The sequence below is a fragment of the Mus caroli genome, chromosome 1, assembly GCF_900094665.2.
Source record: "Mus caroli chromosome 1, CAROLI_EIJ_v1.1, whole genome shotgun sequence".
Taxonomy (NCBI): domain Eukaryota; kingdom Metazoa; phylum Chordata; class Mammalia; order Rodentia; family Muridae; genus Mus; species Mus caroli.
The window spans coordinates 166944309-166962986 of record NC_034570.1 but is presented as its reverse complement, the minus strand read 5'-3'; the positions used below and the strand labels follow the sequence as shown (position 1 = coordinate 166962986).

The 18678-nt window shown below is 39.2% G+C and overlaps 1 protein-coding gene across 3 annotated transcripts in view; it reads right to left on the bottom strand.

Annotated features, from left to right (window-relative positions):
* Sdccag8 (serologically defined colon cancer antigen 8) overlaps positions 1 to 18678 on the bottom strand; it is a 193913-nt gene that overhangs the window by 110401 nt on the left and 64834 nt on the right. The window contains exon 13 of one of the 3 annotated variants that reach the window (XM_029481038.1): positions 15877 to 15903. The exons of the other annotated variants lie outside the window; for them this stretch is intronic. Coding sequence (XP_029336898.1) covers positions 15877 to 15903 — 27 coding nt within the window. The remainder of the gene's footprint in view (positions 1 to 15876; positions 15904 to 18678) is intronic. 3 annotated transcript variants of the gene reach the window in all.

Here is an 18678-nt window from a genome sequence, read left to right as displayed (position 1 = left end):
GGGAAGTGGGGGGCGCTATGGGGGACTTTTGGGATAGCATTGGAAATGTAATTGAGGAAAATATGTAATAAAAATATTAAAAATCAAAAAAAAAAAGAAAGTACAGTGTTTCATAGATTCTCTTATGTTCATTATCCATACCTCCTCAGTTTCACCCAGGTTTATTAAAGGCTACTTTTCTAAAATGAAGACCGAGAGGGGAACCTATAAAGGAAGAGGTTCATTTGGGTTATGGTTGCGGAGCCTGGGAGCTCAGGACTGGCAGCTGTGTGCAAAGGGAAGCGCAGGCTCATACAGCACAGAGAACACAACTGCAGCCTTGCTTTACAAGACTTCTCATGTGCATATCAAGTCTAGTCCGTGATCATAGGAGCTCAGGGAAGAGGCAAGGCCTCCAAACCCAAACACCTCCACTTTCTCCACACTCACCCCTCCCCAAACTGTCATGTAGACAACTAAGACTTTAAAACATAAGTTTTGGGGGCAGATTTAAGACACAGGCAGATTCCTTTTTGTTTCTGTTCTTGTTTTCTCCCGTCTGTCTGTTTTAGCCCCTCTATTGTAGTGTAGGCAGTGAGTGAACGCACAGATGTGATGAGGCTTGGATAACACAGTATTTTATTATGTACTGTTGATCCCCTCCCCACTGACAGGAGGATATACTAGATGTCCCCAACAGCTCTGAACTTAACCACGTGACTTCATTTACCAATGGTATCTTAATATAAGCACAAATTGTTTGGTTTTATCTTCATGCTGTGATGATTCTCTGTGAAAAAGGCAAAACAAACAAACAAACAAAAATCCACAAGCAAAAAAACCAAAAAGCCATTATCTAGTGTTGCTGCTGCTGCCCTGTCAGTCTGAACCATACAGAGAATATACATGAAGACAAACAAAAACCAGACTGTGGCCAGACAAGCCACAGTCTGACGCAGCCACCCCAGTGCTGTCCAGATCAGCCAGGCCTCAGCTGCCTAGCACTTATGAACATAAGTATTTGTGGTCATCGCTATGAGCCTCTGAGCTTTGTCAAAGAAAACATCCTTGACTTTAAAGGAATAAGGACTAATAAACTATATATTATTTTGGAATTTCATTTGAACTTTGAAGTTGCTATATAAAACACATAAGACAGAAATCTCTGTACAGAGAAGAAACTGAGGATTAACAAAGACATGTTTAGGTGTTAAGAAGTATACTGGGGTCTTAACACAAACTGGTACTTTGTCTCCAAAAACCCTATCACAGACTATGAAGTAACCTTCAAAACATTTCTACCAAGATCAATAAACATCAATTTGGTATCAATTCATAAACACACACACTGTATTTTAAAAACATGAATAAATGTAACAGTAATCTCATGAAGGAATTGTAACCTTCACATATAAGATACATGTTCATATTTTCAATTTTTAATTCTTATTCTCTTTAAAGAATTCTTCTTGTGACCTCATAAAATTAGTTTTACAGTCTTGTAACTTTAAAAATGAAGATGTACTATATTAGTAATTTTTAAATTACATAGATTAAGAACTAATAGAGAGTTTCATTAAGAAAATTCCTATTGTATATTTCTCACAAATTTTAGGAGAAAAATACAAAAAGGTTATATTGCCTTAAACCCAAAGAATAATTTTCCTGGAAAGCAAATGAAGCAGACAGAGCTTATTAAGCCTGCTCCCAAATATTATTGAATTTAAAATTACTTTGCAGCTGGGGATGCTAGAACACTCTGGTCCTCCCAGCACTTAGGAGGGTATGTATATCTCAGGGCTACAGAATAGACTCAGCTAGCCAGGATTACAGAAACTCTGTCTCAAATGTTCTTAAGTGCCCTGTCATCTTTAATATAGGGTGACTTCTTTGTGTTACAGAAGGTAAAATGGAATAAAAGGACCAAAATACAAGAGAGTAGGGAGACTAGAATTTTAAAATCCTTGCACAACCAGAAGGAAGAGCACGTGGTTTTGAGGCTGACATAATTTGACAATGTCAATTTGTGATTTGGAAAGCAGTGGTCAAATTAATACAGCATGTTTTGAAAAGGAAAGCAGTGCATGATGCTGAATGGTAAGGCAGAACCATCTGTCGGATAACGTACGGATAAGGACAGACTTGCTGGCCACTCAATAGTGACCAATCTACAGTCGAAAGAACTTACCCTGATAGGATCGATTTCATCCACCTGTAATGCATGCTGTCTAGAGAGAATCTAAAGCTCTGCTGGGTAAAAGGCAGAACAGGATCATTTGTGTGTAATAATGAATGATGTTGTAGGTTTGTGGTCACAGCTACATTCCAAACAGCAAGGCATAAAATGTCTTCATTATCACAGAAGGTTCTAGTGACAGTACCAGAGTTGAGCAAAGAACAATGTATTTTTAAGACCTCCTGAGGAAATGAGTCTATGTGAGTGAAAGGATAAGTGGCCCCTGAATCGTTTTGGAAAGGACTCACAACGGTGCCTTTCACTGCAGCAGATACAGAGGTTTGCTAAGCCCATTCTAGGGATCCTCTTCACAGCTACTGTCGGTGGTGGCATGTAACACTGGTTCACATGTTTTTATTGTATGCCTGAGAACAACACTGATACCATATGTCCAGGCACTGCTTTAGCATTCTGTATTTTAAAATTTCGTTTTGTGTTCATGACAACCTTGTAAAAATAAGCATTCTATTTCTGTTTCACAGGTGAGAAGACTGAAGCACACAGATGTTAAGGAACTTATAGAGGATTATATAGTGTGAAGCTAGGATGAAAAATGGGTTAGACTGATTTCAAGTCTCAATCTTTCTATTATACCACTCTGCCTCTCTAAACACGTGATAAAAGGGGTTGTTCTTCCCGGTCTCAGCAATGTAAGTAGTTTAGTTTACTCCAGACAAAATATCAGGTCATTTATAAACTCTACATTTTTTTTCTTTAAAATTTGTTGCATTTTTACCCCTAATTCTGTCATGTACTTTCATTATCCTAAAAGTTTTAAACATAACAATCTTCCAGGTATGGTACACTTATAGATTCACATTGTAACCACCACAGGCAGAAAGATCTTGAATGTAGTATTGTTAAAAATAAAGGAACATTAAGATAAACTAGATGAGGTAAATTTTCAAAGGGGATGTGATTTTGAAAAGCTATGAAAGAAAAAAGAAGTAATAATTTTTTTCCAATGATGCATGGCCAAGAGTAGTTAATGTTTTGTGAACATGACTAAGAGTGAGCAGGATCACAGATGGGAATGGATAAGGATTGCCCAAAAGTGTAGACTAAAATGAGGTAGCATTAGACAAGATGATTCTGAGGCGAGAGATGATTCAGCTGAGAAAGGGTTAACTCTTCCAATTTTGAAAAAAAAAAAAAGGGGGGGGGNGAAACAAATGAAGAATCCATAACAGGACTGTGTATGTCCTTATTGTTGATAACACCATTCATCAAGAGGAGTTTTGTTTAGTTTTACAGAATCAGGTATGAGTGCCCTCCCTGTGATAGCTTTAAGTCCAGTCTGACAGCTGTTGGTTGGACATATCTTGCCAGAGCAGTCATTACTGTTTGCAAGACATTGACAGCTCTTTGTGTCCCAATGTAGTTAGCACCTTCTCACACTATGAGAGGTAGGTTGGGGGAGGGGCATCCAGGTTGATACCAGCTTGATTTCTCCCTATCCTGTGACAAAAGTATGCAGAGTGTCTTATTCTCAAGTTTTGGCAGCCATCCAAGAACAACAACAACAATATCCTGGTTTTGTTTGGGTGTGTGTGTGTGGGGGGGGTCTTAGAAGCCAACAACTCCAAAGTAGCTATACCACAACAGGCACCAGGTTTTTGGTAGTCTATGGACTTGGGGGGCATCATACCCCATATTAGAGGCCCTAGTCCCTAGGAAACATCCTACTATCATTTTGCTAAATTGATATGGTATCTAATTGCCACTTAAAAACATATCTTTATATACACAGATCAGCGCATCCCTCATCCCTCAACAAAGAGGATTCTTTGCAATGGATGGAGGCTACTACAGAGAGTCACAAGTAGTACAGAGAATAAGTGTTTATGGAATGTTCGGCCCCAGAATGAGGGATCTGTAACACAACCTCAATACTCAACTCTTATGGAACATCAAGGAAGAGGAAGCAGAAAGGATGTGAGAGCCAGATGACCAGGTGAACTGCTGTGAAAATGTATCTTCTGAACACGCAAGGATGCTACACTCATGACCACACAGCAGCTGTGGTTGCTGAACAAGGCCTGCCCCAGGTCCCACCAGTCTGCATCCCAGTGTGGATGTGGGAAGAGCTCGCTAGGCACCACCCCTAGTTGAGGGCTGAGGAAGGAAGAATCAGTTTTGTTCAGGGATGAGCTCGCTAATAGGCTGTCCATGCCTAAGTGGTTAGCCCTACTCTCCTCATGGGCATACAGGCAACAATGACAGACCTTGGTAGAATTTTTATATAAAATTATATATCATCATCATCATCATTATTATTATACTATTATAGAAGATAAGGAAATGAATTTAACAGGGACATATGGGGAACATTGGAAGAGTTGGAGGGGAGAAGAGATGAATATAATCAAAATGAAATGTACGTGTGTATGAAAAAATGTGGAGATTTTAAATTCTTAGAATCAGGTTTTCATTGTTTGAATATAAGCAACTGCTTTGAAAGCTGAGTTATAAAAAGACAACTGCCACTCACAGTGATGGTAAGAACCCACCACTTCAGAAGTACACCTGTCTGCAACCTGCCCGGGATGGATCATCCATTTTCTACCTGGAAAGTCCTCAGTTTCTGGAGTTGAGTGTCAGTACCTTGTAATGGATGCAATCCCACATAATATTCTAATTTCATTCATTTTGGTGAGGACTGCTGTAAGACATGGCACACACCAGTCTGCTGAGTGTGTCCATCCATAGCACATGCACACCTCCCATGATACAAGCATCTCACAATACTAAATGTAATGTCATCAAAGAAATAAGGCTAACTGTCACATAAAACCAGCTCCATACAAAAACCAACTGGTTTATCTGTTTCTCTCTGAATAAAGAACAACCTATCCCAACAGTAGTAGAAAGAGTATATAAAAATTTGAGAAAGGGTAAGTGTGCTAGTTAGTTGTTTTTGGGGGGCTTGTGGGGCAACTAGATACACACTGAAAGGCATCTGTGAAAAAAAGAACCTCATTTTAAAAAATCCCGCCCCGCCCCACAGACCTGCCTATAGACCAATTTGACTAATGACTGATGTAGGAAGCTTCAGCCCACTGTGGTAGGCACCACCTCTATGCAGATGGTCCTAGAAACCTAAGCAAAGCAAACAAGCCATGGTGGGGAAGGGGGGGGCAGACGGGGGAAGGAGTAGGGAGCTACTAAGCCCTATTTCTCCATGACACCTACTTTATTTCCTGCCTCCAGGTTCGTGCCTTGGGTTTCTTCCATGACTTCCCTTCATGATAGACTAAGATGTAAGCTGACATAAAACCTTTCCTCTCCAGGTTGCTTTTGGTCATGGTGTTTGATTACAGCAGCATAAAGCAAACTAAGTCCGTATGAATGTTTGCAGTCTGAAAGGAAAATGTGGCACTAGACACAAAAATAAATATGTGCAAGTCTATCTAGACTACTAAATAAGGAGCAACTTAGATTTTTCAAGATTAAGTTTGGTAATATAAAATTTTCCCTTCTTAAAATGACAAGCCACTGTAATGAAGCACATTGAGTTTATTTTAGTAAATATATTTCAATAGCCCATCCTGGCACACTGGAAGAGGTCAGTAATATTAACTATGTTAAATAGAAAAAATCTTCATTCTTGTCATCTGTGAAGATCTTTGAATTTTCCACCATAAATATCCAGGGTCTGTTGTAACTGCCAAGATAACAGCTTCTTAAACTCCCCAGCCTAGCTGAGTGACACCCAACACTTCAAGAATTACTGAGTTTAACACTTCAGCAAGTAAAAATGCCCTCAGTTGGCACCAGGGCATCCAGGGCATCCAGGGCAGTATTTCTCTATTTTGTTTTGTTCATGGCTAGATTATAAGATCTTTGTTCACAAAGTTAATAAACTTCAAACACTCTGGATCTTTGGCCATTTCTTATTTTATACAGTATCCTATCTCACATTGACTACCACAGTCTTATGGAGTTGTCTGTGAAGAAACATAACTAAAAAGATTAACTCTGCTTTGTGCTTATAAATAAAATATCCATATTAGAATGCTCAACAACAACAACAATAAAAAGAGCTCAAAACATGAGTTTCTTACTTTCTAGAAAGAATTTCTTAGCAATATATTCAATATTCCAATTTAATAGGGAAATCATTTTCCATTTAAAATGCTAACATATAAAATTAACTTTATATGCATGTTTTACATATAATATCTAAATATAGACATATATTTAAAATATATGTATATTATAAATTATAATACATTACATATGTATGTATGTATGTATATAATACATTCCAATTGACTTTATGCTATTTAATGAACTAGTGCCTGAAGAGTGTTAGTTTCTAAGAGAAAGACTGGCATGGTGAGTTATACTTGTAGGCAGGAGCCAGCCAGGCTATGCAGTAAGTTCAAGACCAGCCTGAGCTGCATGAAATCTTGTTTTAAGGAATGTAAAACAAACAAAAGAATAAGAGGAGCCAAGAAGAAATTGTGACTCATTAGTTCTTCTAAGAGAGTAGAGTATAGTCCCTGGGCAGAGAAGCAGGAGGCTCAGCTGATGAAGACAACTTCCACTCCTAAATAAGAGTAGCCAATCCAAAGGAATCTTGAACTTGTGTTTTCAGACAAATTAACACAATTTTTAGGAAGCTGTCAGGATGTCCAGGTGACCCAAGGTAAATCCTGGAGCCTATATAAAGATAGGAGAACCACAATTCCACAGTGGTGTTCTCTGACTCCCAAATGTACACATGCCCAAACACACACAACATGCATGCACACGTGAACACTACCCACGAATGCAGAAAGGAGGAAAACAGTCATTTCAAACTGACTTCGTTTTTGGTTTTTTGGTTTTTTTTTTAAGTCACACTAAACTGACCTAGTCCTTTTGAAAACATTTCAAAAGCATGCTGGATCTACAGTATCTACAGTGGATGAGAAAAAAAGTCTAGAGTTGTTTCTTTTTTAAAAATCTGAAACAAAAATAGGAAGTTCTAACAGAGACTCTAATTGGTTGACTTGTGGAAAATAAGATGTGGAGAGCTCAGTCCTACTGAGACACACAGAGTACTCTCCTCTTGCCAGGGGTCAGGTGCAAAGACTGTAAAAGCCAGAGGTGTTCTCCAGCCAGAACAGGGCAGATGCATACATGGACTCATGGTGGCTGTGGCAGCAAGGACCTTCCCATACTGAGTTAGACAAAAGCCTAGTGTAAGAGCAGGGAGGTGGGCACAATCCCACCACTAACTGGAGAGCTCTAGGCATTTGACAGCTGCTCAGAGAAAGGAAGGAGATTCTTCTCATGGTGTGACCATACACCAAGATAGATGCCATTCCCAAGACAGGCTGGGTAACACAAACTAGATTTGGTGGAGAAGTTGGGTGAGAAGGTGTTCAAGGGTCAAGATGATTGTAATGGGAGAAGTTAAAGGTAGTGGATATGTTCAAAATATGCTGCGCAAGAGTCTCAAAGAATTAATATAAATGCTGTTCAAAAACTGGGTTTCTCTTTTCTGAAAAGACAATTCCCATACAAAAAGAATATACTTTTCATACATCAAGAAGTTGTTTTACACGCTTTTCACTAATAAAAACAATCTAGTAAGTACAAATGCTATAAAGAAAACAGCCTATGACCAACAACAACAACAAAAGTCTACAACTGTGGCCACAACACTTGCTTCATATGTACAGGCCATGGGTCCATGGCTATCTATCTCCATACAAGGAAAATCAGAAGGGAGAAGTGGCGAAGAGGAGAGGGGGGAAGGAAACCATTGTGATAAAAGAAGGCAATCTAAGCAGTGACTCAGAACACTCCACAGTGAGAAAGAGAATGCTGGCTTCAATTGCTGACTTTCATCACCAATTGCTAAAGTCATACAAAGCAAAAATAAAATACAAAAATTTCAGTTTGAGAAAGCAATGTATTAATTTACTTCTTTAAATATTCCTTTCCTTAATGAAAAAAAAAATCATGGTTCTGGAGACATGGGTCAGCAGTTTTGAATGTGTACTGCTCTTACAGAGGGGCAGAATCCAGTTCCCAGCCCCCATACTTATAGGCTCACACCACCTGTAACTCAGCTCCAAAGCAGCTAATGCCCTCTTCTGGCCTCCACAGGGACCTGCACTCATGTGGCAGACACACAGACAAACAGACAGACAAACTCACATAAATGAAATAAATTTTAAAAAGAAAACTCCTTAATCCTTGATTCAGTACTATCAATGATTATGAATCTTATAAAGTTTCTACTATGTCTTATACCCCCACAACACACATATATGTAAATATATGTGTGTGCGTATACACACACATATACATATACACATCAGATATCCAATTATATATATACATGTATATATATATACAGATATCCAATTATATATATATTTATACATATATATATATATATACAGATGCATACATGGATGTGCACTACCCATGTAAAATATGCAATCTGTCTCAGTCTTCTGTCCTCTATAATGATTGCTTATGATTTTGATAAAAAGGGTAAATTCACTGACATATAAATAATTTATACCGCTTCTCCCTCAAATTTACAACCACCAAGCTACAGTAAATAAGAGAAATCACTACAATATTCTGGTTTACTTCTTGAAGATTTATATCAGGAAATATTTTATAAATAATAAAATTAAACTCCAGAATTCATGCTACATTAATCCAATCATGGATTTCATACCTTATTATTTTACTTTGGGATTATTTTATGCCTCTATCAAAGCTATAAATATTTTCCAAAAAGATAATTCTCTTGTCAATAGGTTGAAAGTGAGATTAAAATAATTTGGTGTGCACTCATCACTACTAACTAGTGCAATTCCCTCCGTTCCCACATGAACAGACAGAGTAAATAGAGAAGCTACGCTGAAGCAGTGCTCAGAGACAACAGTAGACAACAGTGTGACAGTATGACGGTATTTCCAGGAAATACCAAGATGATTTTACTACCTATTAAAACAATATATGTCAGCTGAATATATCCTATCCATAAAGTTATATCTTACTTAGCTATGGCAAAACTTGACATGTAAATTTAAACACATAAGATTTATTATTTTTCAGCCTTGAAAATATCTTTATTATTAGATTTTCAATGCTTTCAATTTTTTTATTACAACCTTAAAAATGACTGAATGATACTATTCATAATAATAAATCAAATAGGTTACTTAAAAGTTTGTTCAAAATTTATAATACTTTAGATGCCTTCTCAGTGTAAAGGTCTTTCAGTGTGGATTTTTAATAGTCAAATATAATTTTTTCATAACTATAGTTATTAATAAAAATATGTATATTTTTAATGACTAAGCAAACCTGGTATAGGTATAAAGTACTAACTATTGACACAACAATTTCCAAAGAAACGTGAACAATTAGCCATCCTAATAATAAGCAGAGTTTCAGTTATGACATCAGCTACTGAAAATTACTTTTTAGAGAATTAGTTCATTTACTTGCAAGCAGAAAAGCAAACAAAAATATTTAGTCTACTAACAGTGAAATTTTTATTATTTTTATACTACCCTAAATTAATTCTTATATGTGATGTTACTTCTACAGCTGTCTGGAAAATAATCAGTTAAAGAGTCTGATTTCTAAAGCATATATATACATCAGAAATCTCTTTGGTTACTTGAGAGCCCCTGTGTACAATTTTAAGGTCATGTGGCTGAAATACTGTGCTGGTGATCTATCTTACAAAGTGTGCTCTGCCCATCCCTCAAGATTTCTCTTGTTTGTTTAATAAATATATGTACATTTAGAAACAAATTCTAGGACTGCAAACAGAACGGGAGCGTGGGAGGAAGAGAGCACAGATACCTAAGGATGGCATTCTTCAGTCCTCGCCTGAACCCTCCCCATCACTTCACAGTGATGGAACCCAGTCAGCCAAGTCCATTCAACCGGACAGGAGCCCAGGCTTCCATCTTTGCTAGTCCATGTTTTCCTACAAATGTGGAATGATGCCTAATCGCAATGCTAACTAGTCATAGATAGGAAACAAGCTTCAACAGGCAACAATTCACTTTTAAAGTACTAAATCCACATTTGGTTTTAACAACAACTTTTTCTTCTTTTGTAGATTCTCTTAGCTAAGTTCATCTGACTTAATGCAGTTTCTAGTTTTGACTCCTTTAATTTTTATTGTCAGACAATACATATAATTTCTGCAAATAAAAATAGATTTTCTCGGACTTTCATTTTATCAAATTCACTATTTCATGCAAATTTGGGAGCAAAATAAAACAATTCTCCTCTAACAATGAAAACTTTCAGCATTTTACCCACCCAAGACCTCTTAGCCTTTTACTTCAAAAAGATGATTTTGTTTTACAGGGAAAAAATAGAATTTGTTCTAATTAACTTCAGCAAGGAAAAATGGAAACCCTCTTTTTGGTTCTAGATGATATAGCAGCACTGTAAGACTGGCTCTCTCCATGGTCACCCCACTCCAGTAGCTTTTGTTGTCCAGTATTCCTGCTCAGCAATGGCTTTGTCACCAAAGGGAGCAGAGGAGGAGCTGTGACTTGAGGCACACTGAGGCATTCAAGCCCACAGGCTGCTGCCTGAATGTTTCTGGAGATTCAAATGCCTGCCCTGACCACACAGCAGTCCTATGTTAACTTACCTCCTAGCTGTACTCTGCGGCACGCAGGACCATGGGGGCCTCTGTTCCCTGGAAGACTGGGCAATTTCATCTTATTTTGTTGGAAGGTTTTCACCAAAACTAATGAGATGTTCTTACGTGACGAGGAAACAGCAAATTTTAACAACAAACAGTTTATTTATAGAAACACAACTGATTGGAGAAAAATAAAAACCCCTTCTGTATTGAGCATGGCGTTCGTGATCTCACCTTATGGGGAGTTTTTAGAAAAACTGACTTTAGCTATGGCTTATAAAAATGTTTCTGTAAAATTCCATTTGTAGAACTTATGAATTTACTGTACTTGGCTTTAACCAAAAAAAAAAAAAAAAGTAACCCATTTTTTCAGGCTAATTTTAAACAGCAGCCCCAAATGTGAAGTAGATGTTTTTATTAATAAGATTCTGAGTGCAGTTCTTTTAAGTTCAGCAAAGTATAAAGGAATGAATTTATCTGCTCAGTTTGGGGACCGTGTATCCAGTCACCAGTCCTGGACACATGTAATGGTGGCTTCTCATGGCTACGAAACCCCCTCATTTACATTAGTAAGTTGATATTCTGGATAGTTAGACATCAACACTGTTTCCTTTATTTCATGTTGATAGAGAAAAATAAAGTCGGCATAGAAAAGCCAGGCTGAGGGAGTGGTGAGGATGAACGCTTGCTCATGGCAGGGAGCTTCACGGAGTGAACAGCACTCCGGACAAGGGCCCCAGATTCTGGTCTGAATTTCCAGTGTAGCCCATACACTGAAATACTAATTATATGAAAAATTAGAATTTCAGACAAGTTCCCTTCTTCTTTCCTCTCCCTCTGATAACTTCTAAACACATGTTTACACCTTCCCAATTCTAGAGCTATTCATATTTTTAAAGATTACATGTGTGCATCTGGATACGTACAGGTGAGGGTAGGTGCCTGCTGGGGCCTGCTAGGGCATCTGATTCTGCAGCTACCGGAGGTGTGAGACACTCAGCTGGAGCGCTGGGAACCAGGCTTAGGTCTTCCATATGAGCAGCACTTGTTCTCCATAGCTTTTGGAGGAACTTTCTTCAGACGTCTATGCTTAATTTGTACATAATTTTCCACCAACATAATCTATTTCACAGATCAATGGTGCCTGAGCATACTACACAACAGATACAAAAATGAGGAAACCACTTCATTCTTATGGACACATTTCATGTGAGTCAGAGCCATGCACGTTTTGCTACTGTGGTTTTGGAGTAGAGTTTGCAATCACACATTGCAATACCCAGCACTGTTCCCACTGCTCAGAGTTGGTTATTTGGGATCCTTTTTTTTTCTCTACAAATACCTCTTTTTTTTTTTTCAAAATATTAATTCTGCCAGTCTTCAAAAAAAATAATTTGATAATTTTCAATCATGTGCATGTGTGTATGTGAGCGTACGTCATGCCTGTTTGGGTACATATGCCAGCCAGGGGCAGGAGATATTCTCAAGCTGGAGTTACAGGTGGTTGTGAGCCTCCTACTGTGTGGATGCTAGGAATTGAACTCAGGTTCTCAGAAAGAGCAATATTCACTGCTGAGAGCTCCTGCTAGGGCTTGAGAATGGAAGGCTTTTCCATTCTCTAGTATCTTCTTGAACTTCTTAAATTTTGGAAAATATTATTTCAATATATTTTTATTGATTATTTGGAGATTTCACACCATATACCCTAATCACAATCACTCCCCAGTCCTCCCGTCTATCTCCCCTCTTGTGGCCCCCTCAAAAGAAATAAAAGATATACAATTTGTGTTTCTCAGATTCTAATTGGAGCATGGTCAACCTCCCAGGTCCACCCATTAAAGAAACTGAGTCAATATCCACCTGTACACTGCCAGATTCCACAATTGTGCAGAGCTACACTTTAGCATTCTTATCACAACTTTTAAGAGTTCTCTTCCATGTTTTTCTATCTAGGCTGTTACTTTGCGGGGAGGAGGAGGGTTGTCACAGAAGCCTTCTATGTCCCTCACTCTCAGTTGTGAATTCCACCACGGGTTCCAGGCATGGTCTCAGACCCTCAGGCTTGCATGGCAAGTGTTTCTGACTACTGAGCCACCTCACCAGCCTATTATTATTGTCTTTTAAATTAGAGCTATGTTTATGAGATGTGGTATGGATTCTCACATGAGTTTGGTCATGTCCCTCTGCCAGTTAATGGTAAGTGTCCTTTCATATGCCTTTTACCATTTGGTTATGAGATGTGGTGTGCTATCTCACATGAGTTTTGTTACATCCCTCTGACAGTTAGTTAATGGTAATTGTCCTTTCATATATCTTTTACCATTGAGCTATTTTCTCCAAAGAAATCTCTATACAAATAATTTCTCTAGGTTTAAAGAAACCTGACCTTTTAGTATTAAAATTTAAGCATTGTTTATATACTCCCAATATAACATATAGCCAGTAATGTAACACGTGCCTGTAATTCCAACTCCTAAGAAGCTAAAAAAGAAGAACCATAGTGAGATCTAGGCCAGACTGGGGTACACAGCAAGGCTCTCGAAACAATATAAAACAAAACAAAATGAATTCTAAGAGCAATAAAGACATTTCGTCTTTCATTGGAATTATTTGGCCTATTTGGATGTAACATATACTTCTTAACAACTATTACATTAAGGGACTGGAGAGATGGCTCAGAGGTTAAGAGCACTGACTGCTCTTCCAGAGGTCCTGAGTTCAATTCCCAGAAACCACATGGTGGCTAACAACCATCTGTAATGAGATCTGATGCCCTCTTCTGGTGTGTCTGAAGACGGCAACAGTGCATCATATACATAAAATGAACAATTATACTATTACATTAATAAATGCATAGAAATAAGGTAATTACAGCTCACTTGCAGCCTAATCATCTATAAAATGAGGCTGGGCTAAGTTATTACTCTTGGGTTTTAAGGGCCCCTCTAGACAGTGTTTATTATTTGAGACTTTTTCTTCAATCATTTAGATGTGGCCACTGACAAAAGAGACACTAATAATAATAGTTGGTTCTTTCTTTCTTTCTTTCTTTCTTTCTTTCTTTCTTTCTTTCTTTCTTTCTTTCTTTTTGTTTTTCGAGACAGGGTTTCTCTGTGTAGCCCTGGCTGTCCTAGAGCTCACTCTGTAGACCAGGCTGGACTCAAACTCGGAAATCTGCCTGTCTCTGTCTCCCAAGTGTTTTTGTTTTTGTCTTTTTTTTTTCAATATTGGGAATGGAACCCAGGACCTCTTGCATATTAGGGAAAGGCTCTAGCACTGAACATATTTCAATCCCACTCCATATATCTTGTTGCTAGATACCACAAAAGGTATCCTCTGAAAAGCCCTAAGTGACAGTACTTGCTATTAAGCAGCAATAGGAGAGAGAAGAAAACTTAACTAAGCAGAGGTTTCAAAGACCATTACTGTGTCTCCCTCTGAACATAACTGCAGTGTTTGTTATCCTGATGGGTTTTGATCACAGTTGCCCCTTCCGAGTCACAGGATTTGAGGACATGTAAAGAATGGCCCAAACACAATTCTTAACACAAACACCATTACAATCATCTTCTAAAATCTTTCCCATCTTTTCTTTCCCACTTTTTTCTCTTTTCTACCATGCCTGTTTGCACTCTTGTCTGGTGAGGTGAGTGTAAAGGGTGTTACATTCAGCATGTGACACTTTAAACTTCAGGGCTTGCCTAAGGGGGGGGGGACATTCAGTCTCACTTCTTGGTTATAGATTGCTGAGACACGCTGGAATACATAACCACACATAGACTTTCAAGTGCAGCTGGATCAAAGTCATTAGTGTGTCACTGTCATGGTTCCAAAGTGCCCGTGAAACCCACTTGTTTACTGCCTCGCCCGAGCATGTGCAGTGAGGCTGCATGTGAGGGCTGCCTGCCAGGCTGGACTGTTCCTAGTGATCCAGACTTGTCAGCCTATCTGTGAATGACCTAAGCTCGTGCCTGGAGCATGTGTGAATTCTGATTGGATGAGGTGAGGTGGCGCTAGAAGGAGGGGAGTCGGTGCGAGTAGTGAGTTGTTGTTGTTGTTTAGCCCTTGCCCAAGGTAGAAGCCAGAAGTAGAGTAGTGAGAAGTTTTAGCCCATGCTGTGAGTAGAAGTAGAGAGAGTAGAAGTAGAATAGGAGTAGTTTAGCCCTTGCCCTAAGAAGAAGCTGCTGGGGAAGGGAGCTGTAAAAGAAAAAGCCCGAAGTAAAGTTGCTGCGTGAACCTGACTTGGTGCCTGTGTTGTTTGTGTAGCCACCAGCTCGGAGGACCTGCGACACCACATGCCACAGGCATGTTCTCCAGCCTAGCTTTACCTGAAAGTGGTGGAGGCTTAAAGAGGTAGGGCCCAGTGTGAGATCTCAGGCCATGAGACATGGCCCCAAAGGGGCAGTGAGACTTCAGTGTCTTCCCATTTCTCTTTCTTCCTTCCTGACACAAAGTGGGTCAGTCTGATCTGTCACACACTCTCAACACAATGTGTGGTCTTACTCCAAATCTATACAAGAGAGCTAATGGGCAGTAGACTGAAACTTTAAAATTATGAGTCAAGAAAAACCCTTTGGGGGGCTGGAGAGATTGCTCAGTGGTTAAGAGAACTGACTGCTCTTCTGAAGGCCCTGAGTTCAAATCTCAGCAACCACATGGTGGCTCACAATCATCTGTAATGAGACCTAAAGCCTTCTTCTGAGGTGTCTGAAGACAGCTACAGTGTACTTACATATAATAAATAAATAAATCTTTAAAAAAAAGAAAAACCCTTTGTCTTTGTAAGTTGGCTGTTGTCAGATGTTCCTTACAGTCAAGAAAAGATGACTGACATATTTGAATCTTCCTTTAGCATAAAACATCTTGTTCTTCTCATATAAAGATATCATTATGGCTTAAGTCACTATACACCTTTAATAACCCTAAATTAAACTCCTGAAGGTGAGGGAACATGTTGAGGATCCGAGATATCTTCTGTTTTCATTTTAATCATTGAAAACATACTTAAGATAATTATATTATAGCTCACCTGTTTCCGGAACATCCATACTTCATTCTATGGATGCGTTTTGAATGTGCCAAGAAAGAAGAAAAGATAATCAGTTGCGAACACTGTGCTTTTCAAATAGGAGTCACAGACACATCCCCTTTATCACGCGCTCACACTGTGCCATACTCCGGCTGGCTGAGGACGTTGAATTTCATATGCTCTAGAAAAGCTACCATATCCCCAAGTTCCAACTTTGACAGTTTGCTGATGCTTAATAAATAGTAGCCTTAACTTAGTTTCAGGGTTCAATTCTTATGGAAAATTAAATGGTGACTGTTTTATAATTAAATTAAACTGTATAAAAGGCTAGACATTTATTTCATTATTAATCACAATAACAAGAATTTGATCTAAATTGTTGAGAATAAAGCCTTATAATCTCAACACAGGTGTCATTTTTACAAAATGAGAGTGAATAACTGGAAAGTGTGGAGTGGCATTTGAGACTCTGTGCAGATTCTATTTATTTTATTAATACTTAATTCAAAATTCAAAGTGGGGAAGAGAATATGTTCTGTAAATACAAAAACTTAAAACCAGAGTGTGTGTGTGGAGGGTGGGGGATGCTTCACTTCTCAGCCTTCTATGTTTACCTGGAAGGGAAGTGCATCTCCAGGAGTTTTGAGGCAGCCATGTGGCTCAGAGGTGGAGTCCATACATTACACACACGAGGTTCTGACTTCATTAGCCAGCACCAGGGGAAAAATGTTGTCTTTGGGTTCATGGCATACAGATACACCCTGTATATAATCTGTTTCATCCCTATCATAAGACATTGGTAACTCTCTATGTATTAAGATAACTCAATTATTTATTTCTAGGAAACAAACTCCTACTTGATTCTAACATTGCCAATAAAATGTTATTGTGTATTTTGAAATGTTGGAAATCTTAAGTTTTCTGGTAGAGGCCAAGGTAGGAGGATCACTTAAGCCTAGGAGTCCTATGGCGGCCCTCGAGGCACCGTGAGACTCAGTCTCCAAGAAGGGGATGCTGGTTCATCGGCTGTGCTCTACCACTGGGCTAGTGGGCTAGCATGCATGCAGCCTGGGTTCCCTTTCAAGGTCACCTAAAAATGTGGAGTGGCAGAGAATACTACAAAAAGAAATGAAGAACAAACACACACACTTCTAAAGTGAGGCACCTTATCAGTGCCGGTGTCCAGGGCCTTCAGTGTAAGTGCACAATTAGCCAGGAGCAGCACATTGCAGATGCTCCTGCTCCACGGGCAGACAGTTCTAAAAGCCCACACAGGAGATGCTGCTAGCTAACTAATGCTCGGAGGCAGAGGCATGTATTTTCCCTGACTGTGTTCCCCTTTCTCACTCCCTTGCTCAAGCTTCCATGTTGGGCCTTCTAGCCAAATGCCCTTCCCCCATCTGCGCTAGACAACATCCTGACCACCTTGCAAGGATGCCATCTTTCCCTCTTCCAAGTCCCCAGGTCCTTTTGTAGTTTGCTGATACTGACATGAGAAATGGATTTGCATAGTTACCTTGCCTTTTCTCTTTGACAGAAATTCATTATAGGCCAGCACAATGCACAAAACATATGGCTGCTGGACTAGAGCAGCAAGTGAAGACTAAGGTGGCTGGATTCTAAATCTGTCAAGGCTTTGTTTCTTCAAAATCTGACCTACCATCTTCCTGCAGAAACTTATGTAAGTGGCCACATTACCGTGATTAGTATAAAAAAACAGAAGCAATACAAAAATGTTTAAGATAATATTCACTGAAAAGAGAGCACACAAGACTACCCGCAGGCTGTGATTGCAACGTGCAATATCATAACTGAATATGAATACAAAACAGAAGGTAAAGCAAACAAAAAAACCAGTTTATGATATAGAGTCACTCGCTTCTGTCAATGTGCCTGTGTTTGTACAGTACGCACTGTTTTAAATGTATACTCAGGTATTAATTAATGAGCTCATGCTGGATACTGGTGCTGGTATATTTCTGAGCCATTAAAGCATAGTGTAGCTGTCCCACGTCTAATGCCTGTCAGCTTGCTGGCCTGCAGGGACACATTCACAAAACTGCTGCCACCTAATAGTAACCAGACTTGCAGGCTTGGCAGGTAAGTAGACACTGTGAAGGCCCAGCAGGGTAGCCTGGTGAGTCAACATCTAAAGTTAAAAAGTATGCAGATTTCAGCTTATCGTTTTCAATTCCTATCCAATGGAAAGAGTCTGTTAACAAATGCTTAGCTCATATTACTTCTCAATGTGTAGGTTTTGTTTTCTATTGATGCTTTTATCTCTTAGATCTGCTTAAAACAGTATTTTCCATTGATATCAACACGATTTGTCTACTTCTATTTATCATTTAATTTTTTAAAAAATAACTAGTGAAGAGAATAGTCACCAATTCTGGAAAATTAAATTATAAGTAAAACCCAATAAATAAGATGATTATACATATGAATATATATGTATGTTTCTATGTTTTAGTCTGAGATATATACATCCTGTCACCAAAAATAACCAGGAAAGTGTTAGCGCACAGCTGTGCAGTGCAGGCAGTGCAGCCAGGAAGGCCCTTTGACCTGCTGGTCCCCGCCACACTGACCTGCTGTCCCCGCCACACTGACCTGCTGTCCCCGCCACACTGACCTGCTGTCCCCGCCATACTGGCCTGCTGTCCCCGCCACACTGGCCTGCTGTCCCCGCCACACTGGCCTGCTGTCCCCGCCACACTGGCCTGCTGTTCCCCACCACACTGACCTGCTGTTCCCCACCACACTGACCTGCTGTCCCCACCACACTGACCTGCTGTCCCC